General features: G+C 35.9%; 1 protein-coding gene across 1 annotated transcript; it reads left to right on the top strand.

Moving 5' to 3' along the window:
* Positions 1 to 1,898: 1,898 nt before the first annotated feature.
* LOC111061711 lies at positions 1,899 to 18,839 on the top strand (the record flags this gene model as incomplete). Its single annotated transcript, XM_039444487.1, has 3 exons — positions 1,899 to 2,150; positions 12,944 to 13,381; positions 17,699 to 18,839. Coding segments are annotated over 3 exons (1,221 nt in total), but the record flags the coding sequence as incomplete, so codon positions are not given.
* Between the last annotated feature and the right edge of the window lie 226 nt (positions 18,840 to 19,065).

Here is a 19,065-nt window from a genome sequence, read left to right as displayed (position 1 = left end):
TCTAATGGATAAAGACCGCTAGCATATAGTTAAATTAGCCTAAACACACTTGTACCAAGTCATATGAAATAAAAAAGATTTTATTCATCCAAAAACTAGTTCAATAACAGGAAAATCTGTTTCTAAACATAGAAATGTACAGTAATAATGATGTAACAAAATGATAAGATTCTTTTATGAGAATAAATAAAACAAAAATCTGGTGTGGCGCACTCACACAACTTTCCTTGCCGCTATGAAAATTGATCACCTGACGCTAGTGTTCCCGCGCATCTCAAGTCTACTATTCAAAGATTTGAGCCAGCTGGTGATAGGGCAATAACGCTGGAGACACACATGAGGTCTGCTATCTCTTCATAGTGAATAATTTAATAGAATCAACAATAATTTGAAATTGAATAATCACATTTTCTGGAATTCAAAGCTTATTTTCAATTTTAGGTGAAAATGTTACTGAACATTAAATGTAGAGATTTTCATGCTCAATCTACTCCACTTGATTTTTTTTGTTTCAATTGTATCTGAAGCCTGATAATTGGGAATCTATCTGCATTGATGGGGCGGAGCTCCTGAAATTTTTACAGATATGGGACATGTGGCAGTTGATAGAGCTTATTGATGACTATTTTCGGTATAACTTTAATCAAAATCGTTGGAGCCCTCTTCGAGAAAATCGTGAAAAACCCTGTTTCTGACAACATTTTCGCCATTTTAGCCGCCATCTTGAATTGCATTTGATCGAAATTGTTCGTGTCGGATCCTTATATTGTAAGGGCCTTAAGTTCTAAATTTCAATCATTCCGTTAATTGGGAGATGAGATATCGTGTACACAGACGCACATACACTCATACACACACACACACACATACACACATACAGACCAATACCCAAAAAAACACTTTTTTGGACTCAGGGGACTTTGAAACGTATAGAAATTTAGAAATTGGGGTACCTTAATTTTTTTCGGAAAGCAATACTTTCCTTACCTATGGTATAGGGCAAGGAAAGTAAAAAACGCCTCGAGGCCTAGCCTGTGTGGGGTGGATCGTATATCTATGTCTCGTATGAAATGTATGAACAGTATCATTGGAAGTGAACTGATTTAAATTTTTCTTGACATAAATCAAGTTTTGAAAAATGAAGATACATGCCAAAGTCATTATTTTTATATTTGTAAAATAAGCTCTACAGTATACATAGTTTTCATATCACAAATTGTTCTGATAGCTCTTTTTCGCCAAATGAAAGCTTTTTTGCAGCACTGGAATCACCCCACAGAGTAGAGTGGAGTTAGCTCGGTATAGTTAGTATACCAGTTACTCGACCACTAACTCTACTAGTGAAAACCAGGCTTAAGAACGGTTAAATGGCTATTCGTTAACTGGATGTTGAATTTGTCGTTGTTACGGAATTATTATAAGTACTACTTTGTGAAAAAATAATCAAGGACTGAAAATTTTGTGAAGTGAACAACTACAAGACTTAACCTATTTCGGACTATGTGTAACCTTATCTAAATTTGGGAGAGGAATAGCACAAGGTTATCTTATTTTTCCTCTCCCTATCATTTCGATAATTTCAATTTCATTTATTGCCAATTAGAATATTCAAAACATATTACAAAATCTTTATAATATGACATATCATTAAAAATATAAATACATAAGCATAATTACTCATACATATATTTGAATAAAATTAAAATAAAATATAAAATCTAGGCATCACCAGCAAAAAGAAAATCTTTGCCCGCTGGTGAGAGTTGCAAAACAGTAAAAGAAAAACAAAATATTTCGAAATAATGCAGCAAAGTTAAAGTTGAATTTAACTAAAAATTATAATAATGTACTTATTGTATGAATGAATGAATTATCTTTGTTTTTGTCTTGTTGATAAGGTGGTAAACGTGGACGAGGAAGGCCAAAAACTGCACGACGGTCAACTGGAGGTGACAGACACGGACCTGATAGTCTACCAGCGACAGAGGTCGCCGGTACGCTGGCCGTTACGATCGCTGCGTCGCTACGGTTTCGACGCCGACATCTTCAGCTTCGAGTCGGGACGACGCTGTCGCACCGGGCCGGGCGTCTACGCGTTCCGTTGTCGGCGCGCTGAGGAACTCTTCAATCTGCTCCAGTCGCATATACAGGTGTGCATTCATGTTTCTCATCAAATACCGTCATACGGGAGGATTTCAGGGTCTCAGCATTGAGGAAACATAGTACCGGGTGACCCAGAATAACGGCAACTTTTAAAAACGCCATAGAAAAAAGTGGGATGGGCAATAGTTATTTGTATATCTAGAGTGAAAAGTACAACTTTTTCTCCCTGTGGGAAAAAGTTTGAAGTCCGATGCGAAGCCGAGGGCAGCAATTTTCCTGAGGGAGAAAAAGTATTTTTCACACAACATTTTTCCTCCATCTACATTTTTTTATAGAAACTGCAAATAAAATCATTCTAATAACTTACGCATTGGTGACAATGATTCCTAACAACATAACCTAAATCTAAAACCTAAAAACCGGTCGTCTGATTCTGATTGGCACTGCCGATTGCACTATCTATCGGCAAAAGTTGTAACAATTATATCACCTGAGCAGCTACCAAAAATGGCTGACTCCAGATCACGCGGTTCAGATTTGAATTGCAGATCAAAAATATTTGTTGGCTGGTATTTTGAATACAATAAGATATTTTAAAAATTGTATACATTTTATCGTCTACTAATATTAAGAATATAATAATTATCATACAAACATATATTTCATGAGTTAATCAAATTTCTGGTTGTGGTATTGAATTCAGTTGACTCAATGACAGACACCTCTATTATGCTTTCTCATCTGAGCTTAGACCTTCTAACCTATTACAATGTAAGTTTCAAAATAGAGATGCTCCCCATGTTATTTAAATGGAGTCACTTTTACTCCCCGAGAGCGAAAAAGTGACACTTTAGTATTAGGTTTCAGGGAGTAAAGTAAGTACTTTAGACAGTAGGTTGAGGAAAAAATGATTTTATTTAAACTAATGTGAAGTTCAAGGCTTGCCATTGAAGAATAATTAATTGTCCGAGCGAAGTGAAGTCTAAGATTCAAGTCGACGGTTTTGCATTTCTCTTCATGTTTCTATATTTTTTTATATTTATGTTTATATGTTCCGCATTTACAGCGAAACGCAGCAATAGATTTTCATGAAATTTGACAGATATGTTCCTTTTTGAATTTTGCTTCGACGTATACATACGGTTTTTTGAAATTTTGCATTTCAAGGATAATATAAAAGGAAAAAGGTGCCTCCCTCATACGCCAATATTGGAGTAAAAATCAGACTATAGAATTATTCATCATAAATCAGCTTTTTAGTGGACTATAATACTACCCGTTCAAAAACATCGAACATCTTGAAAATGTATCTTTCCATCAACGTTGTAGACAGTTGCAGCCAGACCTGATAACAGCGCTCACACTCACATTCCGGGACGACACGTCACGGTACGATAGGACAGAAAGCTCTATGTTTATTTAGGATTTTTTCTAGACAATTTAAATTGATAAATTATTTATTAATTTTCGAGAAAACATAACAGGTTAATGTAACTTACTGATCGCGAGGTCTACTGTTCACAGAACCTACTAGTAACATCTATCTCTTTTTGACAATTACTCCATTTAAATGTCTTCCTCCTGAACGAATACATTGTTCAAATCTGTGTTGACGATTCATCATTGATCGCTGCAATATCTCATCTGGGATATCGCGGATTTCATTTCGAATTTGTTATTAATTTCTAATCAATTTAAAATTATTGATCAAATTGTGAGCGAAATCCACACTGCACGGCAGTTAATGGCAACTGTGCGAGTGATTATTGTTTGGTAACCGTGTAATCTCACGATTAGGTTGCGTTTCCTGGTCCCTTGGATCCGTCCACCTGAGATTTTGTTTGTGGAGCTATCTCAAAATCAAGTTTTCACAACTTGACCAATAACTGTGGTTGAATCATAACAGACAATTCAGAATGAAATTGAGAATATCCCCAGCTGAAATGTTGCAGCAATCGTTCAGGAATCTCAACACAGACTTCAAGAGTGTATTCGTGCAGGAGGAAGCCATCTTAATGAAGTAATTGTTATCAAAAAGTTATAAATGTTATCAATAATTCTCAAATGGCAAGTCTTGAAATTCACATTAGTTTAAATAAAATCATTTTTGCCCTTCCAACTTTTGTTTTATGGCGTTTTTAAAAGTTCCCGTTATTCTGGGTCATCCGTTATAAACAGATATCCCATGGATATGTGTCGTATATGTTCTAAATAACTAGCCAATTTTTTGTTAACTCAAGCAGATTACTGTCTACTACTGTCATATCGGATTACATTACATAGGATTTTACGGGAGGGTCTCAGTTCATCAAGATCTCAGGAGTCTACATCAAATACGGGAGGGTCCAAGGGTTTTCAGTTGGTCATGTACCCATTTTAACTAATCAATCTGCTCCAGTTGCATAAACACGCCTGCATTTCTTTTTCTCATCAAATACGGGAGGGTCTCGGGGTCTTAGTTCATCAAAAACGGGAAGGTCTAAAGCTGCTTTTACATATACGCACTTCCAACGCGCACCGAGCACGCTCCGCCTTCGTACCGCCCTCGTTCCTCCATCGAACCACAGTCGCTCCGCCCACGCACCCCATCATGAACGTTACGGAAGATGTTAGATCTTCTCACGTTCCCCGGTCGAACCACTGTTGCTCCCCGGTCGATCATCAATCGCTCTGCTGGAGTGACGTTCGGTTGCGGAGCAGAGCGAAAGTATGTACGCACCTTAAGGCTCAACTCACACCTAAGGCGCGACTCAGGTCGAGGAGAGACTGGACTCTAGTGGAGAGCATGTGTTTCCAAATGGTGACACTCAGACCAGTCGATTCTAGTCTCCGCGACTGTCACCATTTGAGAACACATGCTCTTGACTAGAGTCGACTGGTCTGAGTGTCACCATTTGAAAACACATGCTCTCGACTAGAGTCGAGTCTCTTCTCGACATGAGTCGCCTAAATGTGAGTTGAGCCTTAGGGTTTCAGTTAGTCATATACCAATTTTAATTATTCAATCTATTATAAATATCCTTATCTTTTTGATAATTTACTGTATTGATAAGTAGGTGAGAAAAGATCTCTCACCTCACAAGACTACTACTCGATTAATTTAGAAGATGATCATTGTAATAAAAACATCACTTTGACTATTTAAAGACTAAGGCGTAAGTGTGAGTTTACGCGACTCAGGTCGAGAAGAGACTCGACTCTAGTCAAGAGCATGTGTTTCCAGACCAGTCGATTCTAGTCTCCGCGACTGTCACCATTTGGAAGCTCATGCTCTCCACTAGAGTCGAGTCTCTTCTTGACCTGAGTCGCGTGAGTGTGAGTTGAGCCTTAGAGGTCAGTTGCACAAAAGTCTGTTGAATTTTGATTGTAATTAAGTACTGATCATTAAAGATGTCTTCCGCTTATCTAATTTGTTCCTGTGGCTTTCAACCGTCATTCAATCACTGTTATAACTCATCAGATTTTTGCGCAACCAGGCCTGAGTATCCTTGATAATTTCCTTTCTTCAGAATAAATTTGATTATTATATTCTTTAAAATGTATTCAAGGAATATTTTTGGTAGTACAGTGTGGAACCTCGATATACATTGGCCTATAGTGAGGTCCACGTTATAATGGCAGTGGAGAAAGATAGGAGATCAACGTTGCCGAACCTCTGTCTTGTCAATCCCTTCTCCTGCAGTCTGTGGATTTCTATTTCTCATCAAATACTGAAGGGTCTCACGGTCTACGTTCGTTCAGATCTCAGATCATCAAGTACCTATTTTGACCATCAAATCTCCCCCAGTTACATATTTAGTTTCCAAATTTCTAAATAATTCAATGTTTTCAAGTTTTGAAACCTTCACAGTTTGGTGCAATATTTTTATTATTTTCGGTTTTCAAATCAAATCAAATCATTTATTTGCCATACATAAATACAATCATATTCAAAACATAATAAAAGAAAAGAAAAGAAATACATAATTTTATAATCAAAAGTATAAAATAATTAAAATAAAATTAAGCATAATAATACCAAAATCATAATTAGATACTTCTCAATGGTAATCCGGCATCACCAGCAAAAGGAATCAAGCCTTGCCCGCTGGTGAGAGTTGCAATCAGCTAGTTACATTGGTTGTTTCCTAGTTTTATACAATAATAGAGAAAAATATATAATCCACGCTTTAAAATATGTTTTTTAAAAAATTAGATAATGCTTTCAATTGAAAAGAAATAGTTTTCTCATCCAATTTTTTAGTATTTTGTAATTAATTTCTGCTTCCAGATCAAAAGGCAATTCATTATGAATCTTGTACTCTTATATAAATGAGCTGTCTTCTAACTACTGTTAGTTTTGTTTTATAAATTTTATATTTATAGATTGTATTTGGTCTAAAATCATATTGAACTATATCATTTAATAAAAATTTGTTTTTATACTTTTCAATCTAATTAAATTCTAAATTTTGGTTCGTATATTTCTGGACACGGAATTTGATTCAAAGTGAAGCAACATAACCTACCCTTCAGACATTGGCTTACTACTTTCAAAATTGGGAAAGGGAACAGTTGTGGGCTAGGCCTGTTGGTCCTTTTCCAATCATGTATTTGATTAGTGTATTGGTTAATGTAAATTCTTTTCGGTTTTCAATCTAATTAAATTCGAAATTCTGGTTTGTATATTTCTGGACTCGGAATTTGATTCAAAGTGAAGCAACATAACCTACCCTTCAGACATTGGTTTACTACTTTCAAAATTGGGAAAGGGAACAGCTGTGGGCTAGGCCTGTTGGTCCTTTTCTAATAATGTATTTGATGCATTGGTTAATGAAAATGAATAAATAAATATTCAGGTGTGCATTTCAAATATGATTGTACGGGAGGGTCTAAGTTTGTCAAGATCTTAGATCATCAAGTACCTGTTTCGACCATAAATCTGGGTCTAGAGAAAACAGTATGAGTTAAGTAGATATCCTAAGGTAGGTCTGTAGGTCGTTTATGTTCCAAATTTCAAGCTGATTATTAATTGTCTACTACTTTATATTATTACTGATTTGGCCGGGTAAGATTGGCAAAATACGAGAGAAACTTTTATGTTATCCCAAGCCGATAGTTCACGTAGTTCTTTCCTATGCAGCCGTGTGACGCTGGTAGTCTCTCAAATTGTGCCGTTCATACACTTTCACATCAACAAAACAGTAAAAATTGACAATAATCGGCTTGAGATAACAGTTAAAGTTGCGACATAAATTCCCTATACCATGGGATATCTACTTACGCTATTGTTTCTCTATGCTATCAGTGTCACATAACTCCACGAAAAATAACTACTAGGACTATCGGCTTGAGTCAACAGTGAAATTTGGTACAAAAGCACCGTACATCATAGGATATCTTCTTATTCTATTTTCCCGAATATGTATAACCATAGAGAAACAATAGTATATAGATATCAATAGTATACAGATATATAGAAACAATAGTATAAGTAGATATCCCATGGTATAGAGCGTTTATGTCGCAACTTTTACTGTTATCTCAAGCTGATAGTCCACGTAGTTCTTTCCTGTGAAGCTTTATGACGCTGGAAGTCTCTCATATTGTGCCGCTCATACACTCTTACCTGGTCATAACAGTAAAAATCGACAATAATCGACAGTAATCGGCTTGAGATAACAGTAAAAGTTGCGACATAAATTCCCTATACCAAGGGATATCTACTTACGCTATTGTTTCTCTATGGTACAGGGTGGGGCAGAGCCGACTGACGAGTTTGGAGGGGGCACTGCTCAGCCTGTGGTGGGAGTAGGCAGGCTCGGTGGGCGTCATTGTACAGTCCCGGGAGAATAGTTTTTAGTGTGCATCATGAATTGGACGGGAGAGCATCGCGGTTATGTTGTTCGCGCTTTTTACGAAAATCAGTGAGAACTCCCGAAAACATTGAAATTGTGAGAGTAGCAGTCGAGCAATCACCGAGGCGTTCTGCACACAGGCATGCAATAGCTTTGGGGATGTCCAGCCGTTCAATTAGGAGGATTCTTCATGAACATTTGTTTTTTCATCCATATAAAATCATGATTGTGCAAAAATTAAATGCCGCCGATTTTTTGAACCGTAAAAATTGTTGCAAGGAAATGCTTCAACGCATCCCGGCAATGGCGACTCTTTTCTGCAGTGACGAGGCTCATTTTCATCTGTGTGGAGCTGTCAACAAACAAAACTTCCGGTACTGGGCAGCAAATAACCCTCGACAACTTCATGAAAGACCACTTAATTCACCAAAAGTGACAGTTTGGTGTGCCGTTTCTCAATTTGGAGTGATAGGGCCATACTTCTTCGAAGATGACAACATCACCGTCACTGTCACCTCCGAGCGTTATGTCACAATGTTACAAACGCTTCTGCAACCCAAATTGAAAGAACTTGCTGAGGAACAAGACTTGGGGGAAATATGGTTTCAGCAGGATGGGGCTACAGCCCACACAGTGCGCATTTCAATGGATTTGTTGAGAGAAATGTTCCCAGGGCGACTTATCTCTCTGAGGGGGGACGTGAAGTGGCCGGCACGCTCACCCGATTTGAGTGTCTGTGACTTTTTCCTGTGGGGCTACCTCAAAGAAAAGGTTTTCAAACATCGCCCACACACTTTGGAAGAGCTTAAGGAGAAAATCAGGGAGGAGATTGAGGCCTTACCAGTGGCAATATGCCAAAATGCGTTTGAAAATTTCAAAAATAGGCTACATCAGTGTATAGCTGCTGATGGCCGCCATTTAACCGATATAATTTTCAAAAACTAACACTAAAAACTATTTTTCGAGCTGAATTCAATAAACCAAACCATTTTTTTCTAAGTTTCTCCGTTCATTATTTATAACCCTTTCAAACTCGTCAGTCGGCTCTGTCCCACCCTGTAGGCTATAACCCGATTCCTTGTACAAAATTCACACTTTTTTCTCACAAATATTTGTGAAAATATTTAATTTTTTTTACACAAACATTTTGCCGGGAGCTATAAGTGTCACATAACTCCATGAAAAAATAACTACTAGGACTATCGGCTTGAGTCAACAGTGAAATTTGGAACAAAAACACCGTACATCATAGGATATCTACTTATTCTATTTTTCCGATTGTATAACCATAGAGAAACAATAGTATATAGATATCAATAATAGTATACAGATATATAGAAACAATAGTATAAGTAGATATCCCATGGTATAGAGCGTTTATGTCGCAGCTTTTACTGTTATCTCAAGCTGATAGTCCACGTAGTTCTTTCCTGTGAAGCTTTATGACGCTGGTAGTCTCTCATATTGTGCCGCTCATACACTCTTACCTGGTTTTGCAAAACAGTAAAAATCGACAATAATCGACAGTAATCGGCTTGAGATAACAGAAAAGTTGCGACATAAATAAATAAAAATAAATAAATAATTTATTGTAAAAAAAAGGAAAATGACATAACACCGTCAGTTCAAACTTACAGTAGTCTAATAACACATCATATATATATATATATATATATATATATTATATATATATATATATATATATAATATATTATATATATATATATACATCACATTTCATTTTTACTATTTTAATCTATTTTATTTTTAAACTCAATTGTCTAGCACTCTCAAGTCCAAAAAAAAACATATTACTCAAATAACTTTCAAAATTGAATTTCGAAAAACTCTTCTACCTTATATAAACATTTTCCAACCAGCAATTTTTTAAAAATCATTCAAAACTCACACAGTTACTTCTTTATCTCATTAGGGAGAGCATTAAAAAGTTAATAGACATGTATTGCAATTCTTTTGCGATCCCGCATAATGACAATAATTAACTCTAAATTATTCTATGCCTAGTTCCATAGCTATGTACATTACTGTTCAACAGATATTCACTAATAGTTTTCTTCATTGATGTTAGGCATGCCAGTATATACAATGATGGCACTGTCAACAGTCCATACTAACAAATAAATCTCTGCATATATGCACTATACCAAGGGATATCTACTTACGCTATTGTTTCTCTATGGTACAACCCAATTCCTTGTACAAAATTCACACTTTTTTCTCACAAATATTTGTGAAAATATTTCATAATTTTTTTACACAAACATTTTGCCGGGAGCTCTTTAAATTTCATCAACTATTTCTATTTTACACTTTACAGCATCTTCTTGATTCTGTTAGGCCCCTAACACCCTCTCCTGGGAGCCTTACGGTGAGTTAGCTTTTTGGATTCATCTGATTGAAGGTTTGGAGTCGAATGTCTTCTAGCTGTGTCTACTTTCCAAGAAACAGTTTCAAAATCTGCTAAGATATTCAATATCATGATTACCTCTTTTCGTATACATGTAATACAGATGGTAATTACTGAGATATTGCAATTATTCAAATGCTAATTAATTAATATTTATTATTAAACGAAAATCCAAATTAAATGCTGTAAGTCACCCTGAAGAAGTTGTCTATATTTGCAGTAGCAGAAGTCTTCGGGATGATTTACAACATTTAATTTGATTTTCGTTTAATAATAATTAATAATTACATGAGGTATCTAGTTGGCCAAAATTACTGTCAAACTTTCCAATAAAAAATAAATATTACAATCAATTTCTTGGACGATAAACTAGCTATATCAGGGCTTTGCTGATATTATATTGTGTTGAAAAGATTATTATTAAAGTTTTTACTTTATTCATAGCACTCAATGCATCCCTCAATCGCATGCCTTCTTTTTAGTGGATTTTGAGGAAACTTGAATTGATGACCATCTTTGCCGACCGGCCACATTGAACAAACCCATACTTTGCTATACCTCTTGTAATAGAACTACATAATTTTTATTATTTGTCATGAATTTTCACAATGAATAGATAAATTGTTGACGACGGTGAAAATTCATGACAAGTAAAATTATGGAAAAAATGAGAGGCTCTAGTCAGTCGGTTACGAGGACGGGACCTGGAGCTATCTACAGCAGATAATCGGGCCCGGCTCTACCCTTCTTTTCCGTGACACCATTTTCCTGGTTCAGTGAGTTCAGTGAGCTAATATTATCAATTTTATTATTATATATATTCATCTTTTTTTATTGAAGGCAAATCCTGTAATTATTCTTGTTGGTTTAAAAGGTTTTCTCAATATTATTTTATTTAAGTTTCCAGTTTCATTTTGAGTTACAATTTGATTAAATCGATTACTTAGTTCTCCAAAATATAACTGTTTTGTTTTATTTTAAAATATAGTTCCTTTCTCATGAGTTATAGAGTTAGATCAATTTAACTCTCGCAAGCCAGCGATTCCCCTATTATAAATTGTTTCATACTGTCTAGGGTTGTTCTCACAACCTTATAATACCATCACAATTACCATACATAATATAACCCCAATATATTCCGATTTTAAATACCCATTACACTCTTGACTGAAATCTTGTAAAAAATTATTCATTCAATGATTAATGAGATATTACACTTATTTCTGGGTTATTCCATGAGTTGTGTAGATTTTCCTTAATATCTGAATAACCAATTTGGAGTGGGAATGCCTCTTCACTGTGAGATTTCAAACTATCTAGTTATAATGTATGAACATCACCTAAGAAGCACATGTATTTGAAATAAATATTTGAGATACTACACCTACAAGTGGCACCCATTGGAGCGAAAAAAGTAAAAAGTAAATTCGTATGGCTTTTGTTGGTGGGGAGTCCCTTGCGGGAAGGTCCCACCGCCTGAATATATAATTTAAGCCGTCAATGGGCCTTACGACTGTCATACTTCAGCCGGGACCGACAGTTTAACGTGCCCATCCGATAACACGGGAGTGATCTGGTTAAAAAACTTTTGGTAATGATAGGGTTTGAACCCGGGATCTCTCTGCTGCTACGCAAGCACTCTATCCACTAGACCATTGGAGCGAAGAATTTCATCTATTGAGCAAATACATAATTCATATAATTATATGTTTTATTATTTGTACAAGGATTTTAACCTAACCTTACCTTATTATAGTGAGGTCCAAGTTATAATGACCGTGGAAAAAGATAGGAGAACAACGTTGCCGATCCTCTGTCTTGTCAATGCCTGCTATAGACGGTAGCTGATACAGGTTTATTGATGTAATATCAACTGTTCATTCTCGTTTACCAGTAACTGTTCGTTCTCATTATCAATTATATTTTATTAAGGAAGAGATTATATTTTTCAATAATGAAGTTTCATAATTAAGATGGAATATTTTGTTATTAATTCTAATTTGTAACTTAGAAATTAATTATTAATTCTAAATTGTCAAAAGACGATCTGGCAACAGAGCAAATCGAGAAAGAGATAGCATTCTAAGTTCATATATCTTTATAACATTTGTATTGTGTAACTTGTGTTAAGGAGGCAATTTTGGATTTTTTACCTCTTTGCCTCCACATATTTTTTGTATAATAAGCAAATAGCGCTATCCATTTTGTTGAATGATGAACAAGGATAGCAATACCATTGCTAATCAAATACTGCCATTATAACGTGGACCTCACTATCAAATAGTTCTTTATTTATCATTGCATTCATACAATATAAATAGTGTCACAATATTAATTGTTGAGTAATCAGTTGAGGAAGTCTTGTATACAATATGGCTGATTGAAATTAAATATTTCTCAATTCTTTCTTAAAATCTGCACCACCCTTCTCTCTGATATTGATTCAAATATATTCTCTCTGATATTGAAACACTATAGGTGTTTTACATTACAGTATTGGAAAGGAAAAACATTCATAATTACATCTTGTATATTTTTGAGTACAATTATTCAATTTGATTTGATATGTTTGTAGATGCGTAATAGCACGACCGAGGACGCGATCTCGCGTGAACTGAGTGGCACGCAGCTATCACACCAGCACCAGAGGCCGGTCAGCTGCGGCAGCGGCAGCGAATACATGGAGCCGACACCGCTGCGACCCGAAACGACACCGCTGCGACAGGAAACGACACAGCTACGACACAACAGTGTGGCCAGCAACGGGCCACTCAGTCCCGCCTCTGCGGTGTTGCCGTCCTCACCGCCCTATGTGAACGGTGACCTGCCAGCGGCGGCGGCGACGACCCGGCAACACTGTCGCCAGCTGAGCCGCTCCTTCAGTAGTAACAGCGCAAGTCTGGCGCTGGCCGTGCCAAGCGAGGCTGCACCCACGCTCCGTAGAGACAACCAGCCGGCGCCTCTAATGTTCACACAATCGCACACCAGCTATGAACGCACCACCGTTGTACAGGTTAGGTTATCTCCGTTACATTAAGGCTGTGCAAAGGCTAAAAATAAACTTTCTACTCGTGATATTTTTCAAAGTTTTTCGATTTGTATACCATCAAGCTATCAAAATGAAAAAGTTTCCTCAGGAAATTACAAGAGAAATACAAGATGTAATTATAAATGTTTCACATTCCAATATTGTGATGTTTTAGGGCCGGTTTCCGAGCTCGAGATTTAGCTAAGTTCTATAATGATGAAATAAAAACACAAATATTCTTCATTTATTCTTTTTTACAATGAAGCACAGATTGGGAGAGAAAAACTAAGAATACCTTGTTGACCAAGCGAAGTGAGGTCTAACATTCAAGTCGTCGGTTTGGCATTTCTCTTAATGTTTAAATGTTTATATGTTGCGCATTTACGGCGAAACGCGGTAATAGATTTTCATGAAATTTGACATATTTGAGATTTGTATATCATCAAGCTATCAAAATGAAAAAGTTTCCTCAGGAAATTTTTTTTTCTGATCATTACTTTTTGAGATATGAGCGCCTAAAGATTAAACTTTTGGGACAGAACATTGCAAATTCGGTAAGAGATAAATCCATGAGATTTAGAGGATAGATTCTTCTTGGTATTGTTGATCTAGTAAAACAAAAATATCAATTTTTGAAAAAGTTATTCAATTTACAAAAAATAACTCAACTAAAAGATATTTTTAGTAAATTGAATAACTTTTTCAAAAATTATAAAGGTGATTATAGTGAAAATTTCCAATTCTACAAACAGGGGGTACAGTGAGCCAATCTATCGGAATCTGTTAGTATCCTGACAACTTCTTCTGAAGGTAGTCTACTATTACCCAACAACATAGGATATGATTCTATGAAAAAAGCGAAGTATGCTGACATCACATAATTCCTGGGAACATGATTCTTCAAAATTCTCAGTAGATATACCACTCGAGACAGTTTAGAACTAATCTAATTGATATGAGGCTTCCATGATAATGCCATCGGAATAATATCTAAAAACTTAACTACTCTCACTGGTGGATCATTCAAAGTAAATAGGTTTTTCTGAGTTCTCTCTTAATTGAGCAGAAACCCATTTGCTCGAAATCAGATTACAATTACATACAATAGTTAGTTTCAGAAATTTCTTATAATGTGTCCTCTACATGTTTAGTGTTTCCTGTATTGACCTACTCCACTATGACGTACCATGTTCTAGAGTAGGAATTGGTACAAGAAAATTGATTATGAACATTTCGAAACCATTTGTGTTATTATTGTTCTGTTGTTTGATTTGAAAATTTGTTTGGAGTTGATGAACTGAACTGAAGTGTTGATGTTGACCCCACCATGAAGCTTGTTTTTGTATTGTAAACAAGATATGGACGGCAGGATAAACCTCCACCAAATATGTAAGCAATATGTGCCTTCACCGAGTATGTAAGGGTGGGAAAATGAAAAACAAGAAATGATTGTACTGGTTTTGATAATTAAAAACAAAACAATAAATTATTAATACAAAATTAGAATATAATTGGAAAATATGAAATAACAATAAATATATGAATATTTCAAGGCTACTCGCTTGGCTGCTAGTGAAGATTAAATTTGTTGTGGTTATGGAAAATTTAAAAACATGACTCAGTAGTCACCTACCTTATGATAATGGCCCCCAATTTGGCATCCACTGGTTAATCGCGACGTTAATTATTAATGAAAAATAAAAAAAAAAACTGATCTATGAAGTGGTTCAGATCCCCTCTTATTCAATAATACAATTCTCTTTAAACTGCCCGAACTGTGACAGGAAAAACTGTATTATAAAACAAGAACAAAATCTATCCCCTTCACCAGAACAGCCGGACTTTACTCACAGTCCTAACGAACGAGCTCACACACACACTAGTAAAATTTTGGGTATTAATATATAACTCAGTCATGCAAAACATGAAGCCATTTCAAATACATATTTTTATCCGTCGTACAAGCGAGCACGTTTGTTATGAAAAACAAAAGAGAAGCTACAATAATTTGATAACAAGTGAAATAAACAATCTTCTGTCGATGACAAAACTGTTCAAAGGCAGAAACACCGTTCATTAAACTTTCGTAAATAAAAACTCTAAAATCCTGATCAATATGAGATAAATATATGAATCATATATATGTCCCATATGACCAGGTGACAGTATTTTATTAGAATTAGAATGAATTTTATTAGTCATTCAATATTTACAAAAAATACATCGATTTCGTCAAAACACATCCTTTCTAAGTCACTATTATTCGTAAGTCAGTCTTAAAATACAAAAATTAAATTAACAAGTAATGTAAAGCATAGATCACAAGTTACTCATTATATCATAAGAGAAATGGTACCCAGTTTATAGAAAAGAAATCATTTACTGTGTACAAACATTCATCAACTAATACATATTTATTTATTTTTTAAATTAAGTGAATGCTAGTAACTTTGATTTGTCTGGTGTGGAGTTACATAATTTTATTGACATGAAGTGCCAGTACCTCTGAGATTTGGAATGTCTATATTGTGGAATTTTAAGTCTATGTCTTTATCTTGTACTTGAATTATGGTGTTGGTTTGTATCATATTATCGGGGCACCGAGCTTTGCTCGTTATTTATTTATTGATAAACAGAACACAATTCTTCAAAATGATTGGGGAAGGGCTAACAGGCACAGCCCAAAACTGTTTTTCCCGAATTTTGATTAATACACTATAAATAGTCCAGAAAGTAGGTTATGTTCCATACACTTGAATTCAGGTACAATTTTCAGTCCAAACATTTGAAAGCAGAGAAGTTCTAATTTAGATTGTTTCGGCCCGCCGCAAAGTAGACCCACGCTAATCCATGAAAAGCAACCCAAGCCGTGGGATATTTTGTAAACCATTACTATAGAATTATTCATAATCAATTAGCTGACAATTGGATTATCCATTGCATGTATTACACCATAGCCACCTCTAATAGAGGTATGATTACACAGATGGAAAAGCCTAGCAATGGTTTACAAAACATCCCACGGCGTGGGTTGCTTTTCGTGGATTAGCGTGTGTCTACTTTGCTGCGGGCCTTACAAACCAAATTGAATAAACAAAATAACCACTCATTAATCACTTGAAACTGTAAAATAATTATTAAATTTGAAAATCATTATATACTCTAATTTAGAATGATATACCATGTCATGTCAACAAATCATATTATTTTGTCATTAGTCGATTAAAATTTTTAGATAATTTTCTCGTGAGATAAGCTGGTTGATTGCAAATAGTTTAACAGCTGAACATAATTCTGTTTCTCTCCCACACAGGCACTCCCATCTTCCGTTATCAACAGAGGAGGAAATATCATGTGTTTTTCCAAGGATGAATAATTATTATCCTTTTCATGTCCTTCAGTGAGTTTGCCCAGGGATGATACCTAGTTCAATCTAATTTTTATATCTTGAACCTACTATGCTCCAAATTTCGTGAAAATCGTTAGAGCCGTTTTCGAGATCCGTTGGACATGAATAACCATATAAATAAATGAATAATATAACCAAATAGTTAGTTAGTTCATTTATTGACACACTTTACAATTTACAATAATAAATAATACACAAACCATTACAAAACAATAATATAAAGTGGTTAGGTAACCTCATTTGAAAAAACAAATATAAAATATAAATATATACCTCATTTCAAATATAAGAATATATACAGAAATTTCTCGGTAATATAATAAGATACTAACTTGTTCACCAGTAGTAGTAAAGACTTATTAACTGTTTCTAAATCTAGCTAATAATTTAAAAAGAAATATTTTTATGCAAACAATGGAAAGTATATTAAAATAATGCTATCAATTTGTGAATTAATCCTGACAGTAATGAATAGTTTTAATAATTTTGCTTATTGAATATTCTTTATTGAATCATACAATGAGAACACCATAAAAATGATAGGGAGAGAAAAAAATAAGGTAACCTTGTGCTATTCCTCTCCCAAATTTAGATAAGGTTACACATAGTCCGATATATATAGGTTGTATTGTAGTCGTCCACTTCACAAAATTGTCAGTCCTCAATTATTTACACAAAGTAGATTTTTAAATTTAGATGCTTCAAACCAAACATATTGAGACATATACGAGTATTTATCATGAATATTAACAAATATAGCATACCTATATAAAATTCAAACTGGATTCAAAATATATTATTGTTCTATATATTGTATTGCTTTATTATTGTTCTGTTGTTTGATTTGAAAATTGGAATAGATGAACTGAACTGAACTGTTGATGTTGATACAGGTATCACCAACGTACAGCATATCAAGCGAAACGAATCTGATGGCGCGAATGGAGGAGTGCCGTGTGATAGCGGCCGACGGAGGCAGTGAAGATGGAGCAGCCAATGGTGGCACGCCGTTTTACATCAACATCAAGCCAGGCATGCACAACCTCCAGTCGCCGCCACCGGTGGCCTGTGCAGGCGACAGGTGTCCAGGCAGCGACAGGCTGCAAGCATGTGCAGGCGACAGCGACAGGTTAGTGAGGCCGCGGTTAGTGAGGATCTGCACGAGTATGCCAACCTGGAGCTGGGTGCCGACCTGGAGATGGTCGGCGCCGGAGTCGGAGAATGGAGAGATCTCTGACGCGACAGTCGTTCGTGTTGCCGGCCAACCTAGCCAACAGGTCAGTGGTGTCCGTGGTGGACCGACAGGTGAACTACGCGGTGCTGGACTTGGAACGGGATCAGCCCGTGCCTCCGTCGCCCGTGTCGCTAGCTGCGCCGACGGACGACGCGCGACCCGCGCAGCGCTACGCGACAATCGACTTTGACAAGACGATCGCGCTGTCCAACTCGATCAACCCGAGCGTTGGACAGGAGTCGGAAGGCTGTCGTGTGACCCGACACGACCCCGACTTCGATCCCACACGGCACCGACATCGCGGCGAGTCCTCAGGCGATTCAACGACAGGCGAGTCGCGTAAAGCGTCACTGTCGCGTAGCACCCGCGGTTTCACGGATCGGCTCAGCGCGTCGCTCAACGAATGACAAAAAAGTAACTTTATTTTTTTCCTTAAAATGTAGTATTGGTTGGCTGCATTCAGTTTGTATTGAGGGGTTCACGGCTAACTCAACAATCAATGTTGACTCTTTGAATGAAAAAGACTAAGAAATTGTCAAAAAACCACTGATTTATTGATAATTAGAAAGACCGGTTTCGGTTATTACACCATTGTCAATCTCTGCTAAACTAACTATTTTTAGTTTAGCAGAGATTGACAATGATGTAATAACCGAAACCGGTCTTTCTAATTATCAATAAATCAGTGGTTTTTTTGACAATTTCTTAGTCTTTTTCATTCAATATGAATAATTACCACAATATCAACTTCTCAACTACACAAAAAATGTTGACTCTGGTAAACGTAAAGTTGTTGTCTAAAGTTCCGTTCAATCTAGCATAATCTATAAGGACGGAAAATAAACATTTTGTTAATAAATTTGGCGTAAACACAGCTTAAGAGCGAGACCATGTCACAGAATACATACAGAATTGAAAGTATCAATATTTATATAATTATAGAGTATCGAATTGTATTAGCAACTCTCACCTGCGCACAGGATTTTTCTTGCAGGTGTTTTGGTTTCTTATATTTTTGGTTTTGAA

The sequence above is a fragment of the Nilaparvata lugens genome, unplaced genomic scaffold, assembly GCF_014356525.2.
Source record: "Nilaparvata lugens isolate BPH unplaced genomic scaffold, ASM1435652v1 scaffold4804, whole genome shotgun sequence".
Lineage (NCBI taxonomy): Eukaryota > Metazoa > Arthropoda > Insecta > Hemiptera > Delphacidae > Nilaparvata > Nilaparvata lugens.
Note: the sequence above shows the minus strand (reverse complement) of the source record. Positions and strands in the feature narration are given on the sequence as shown.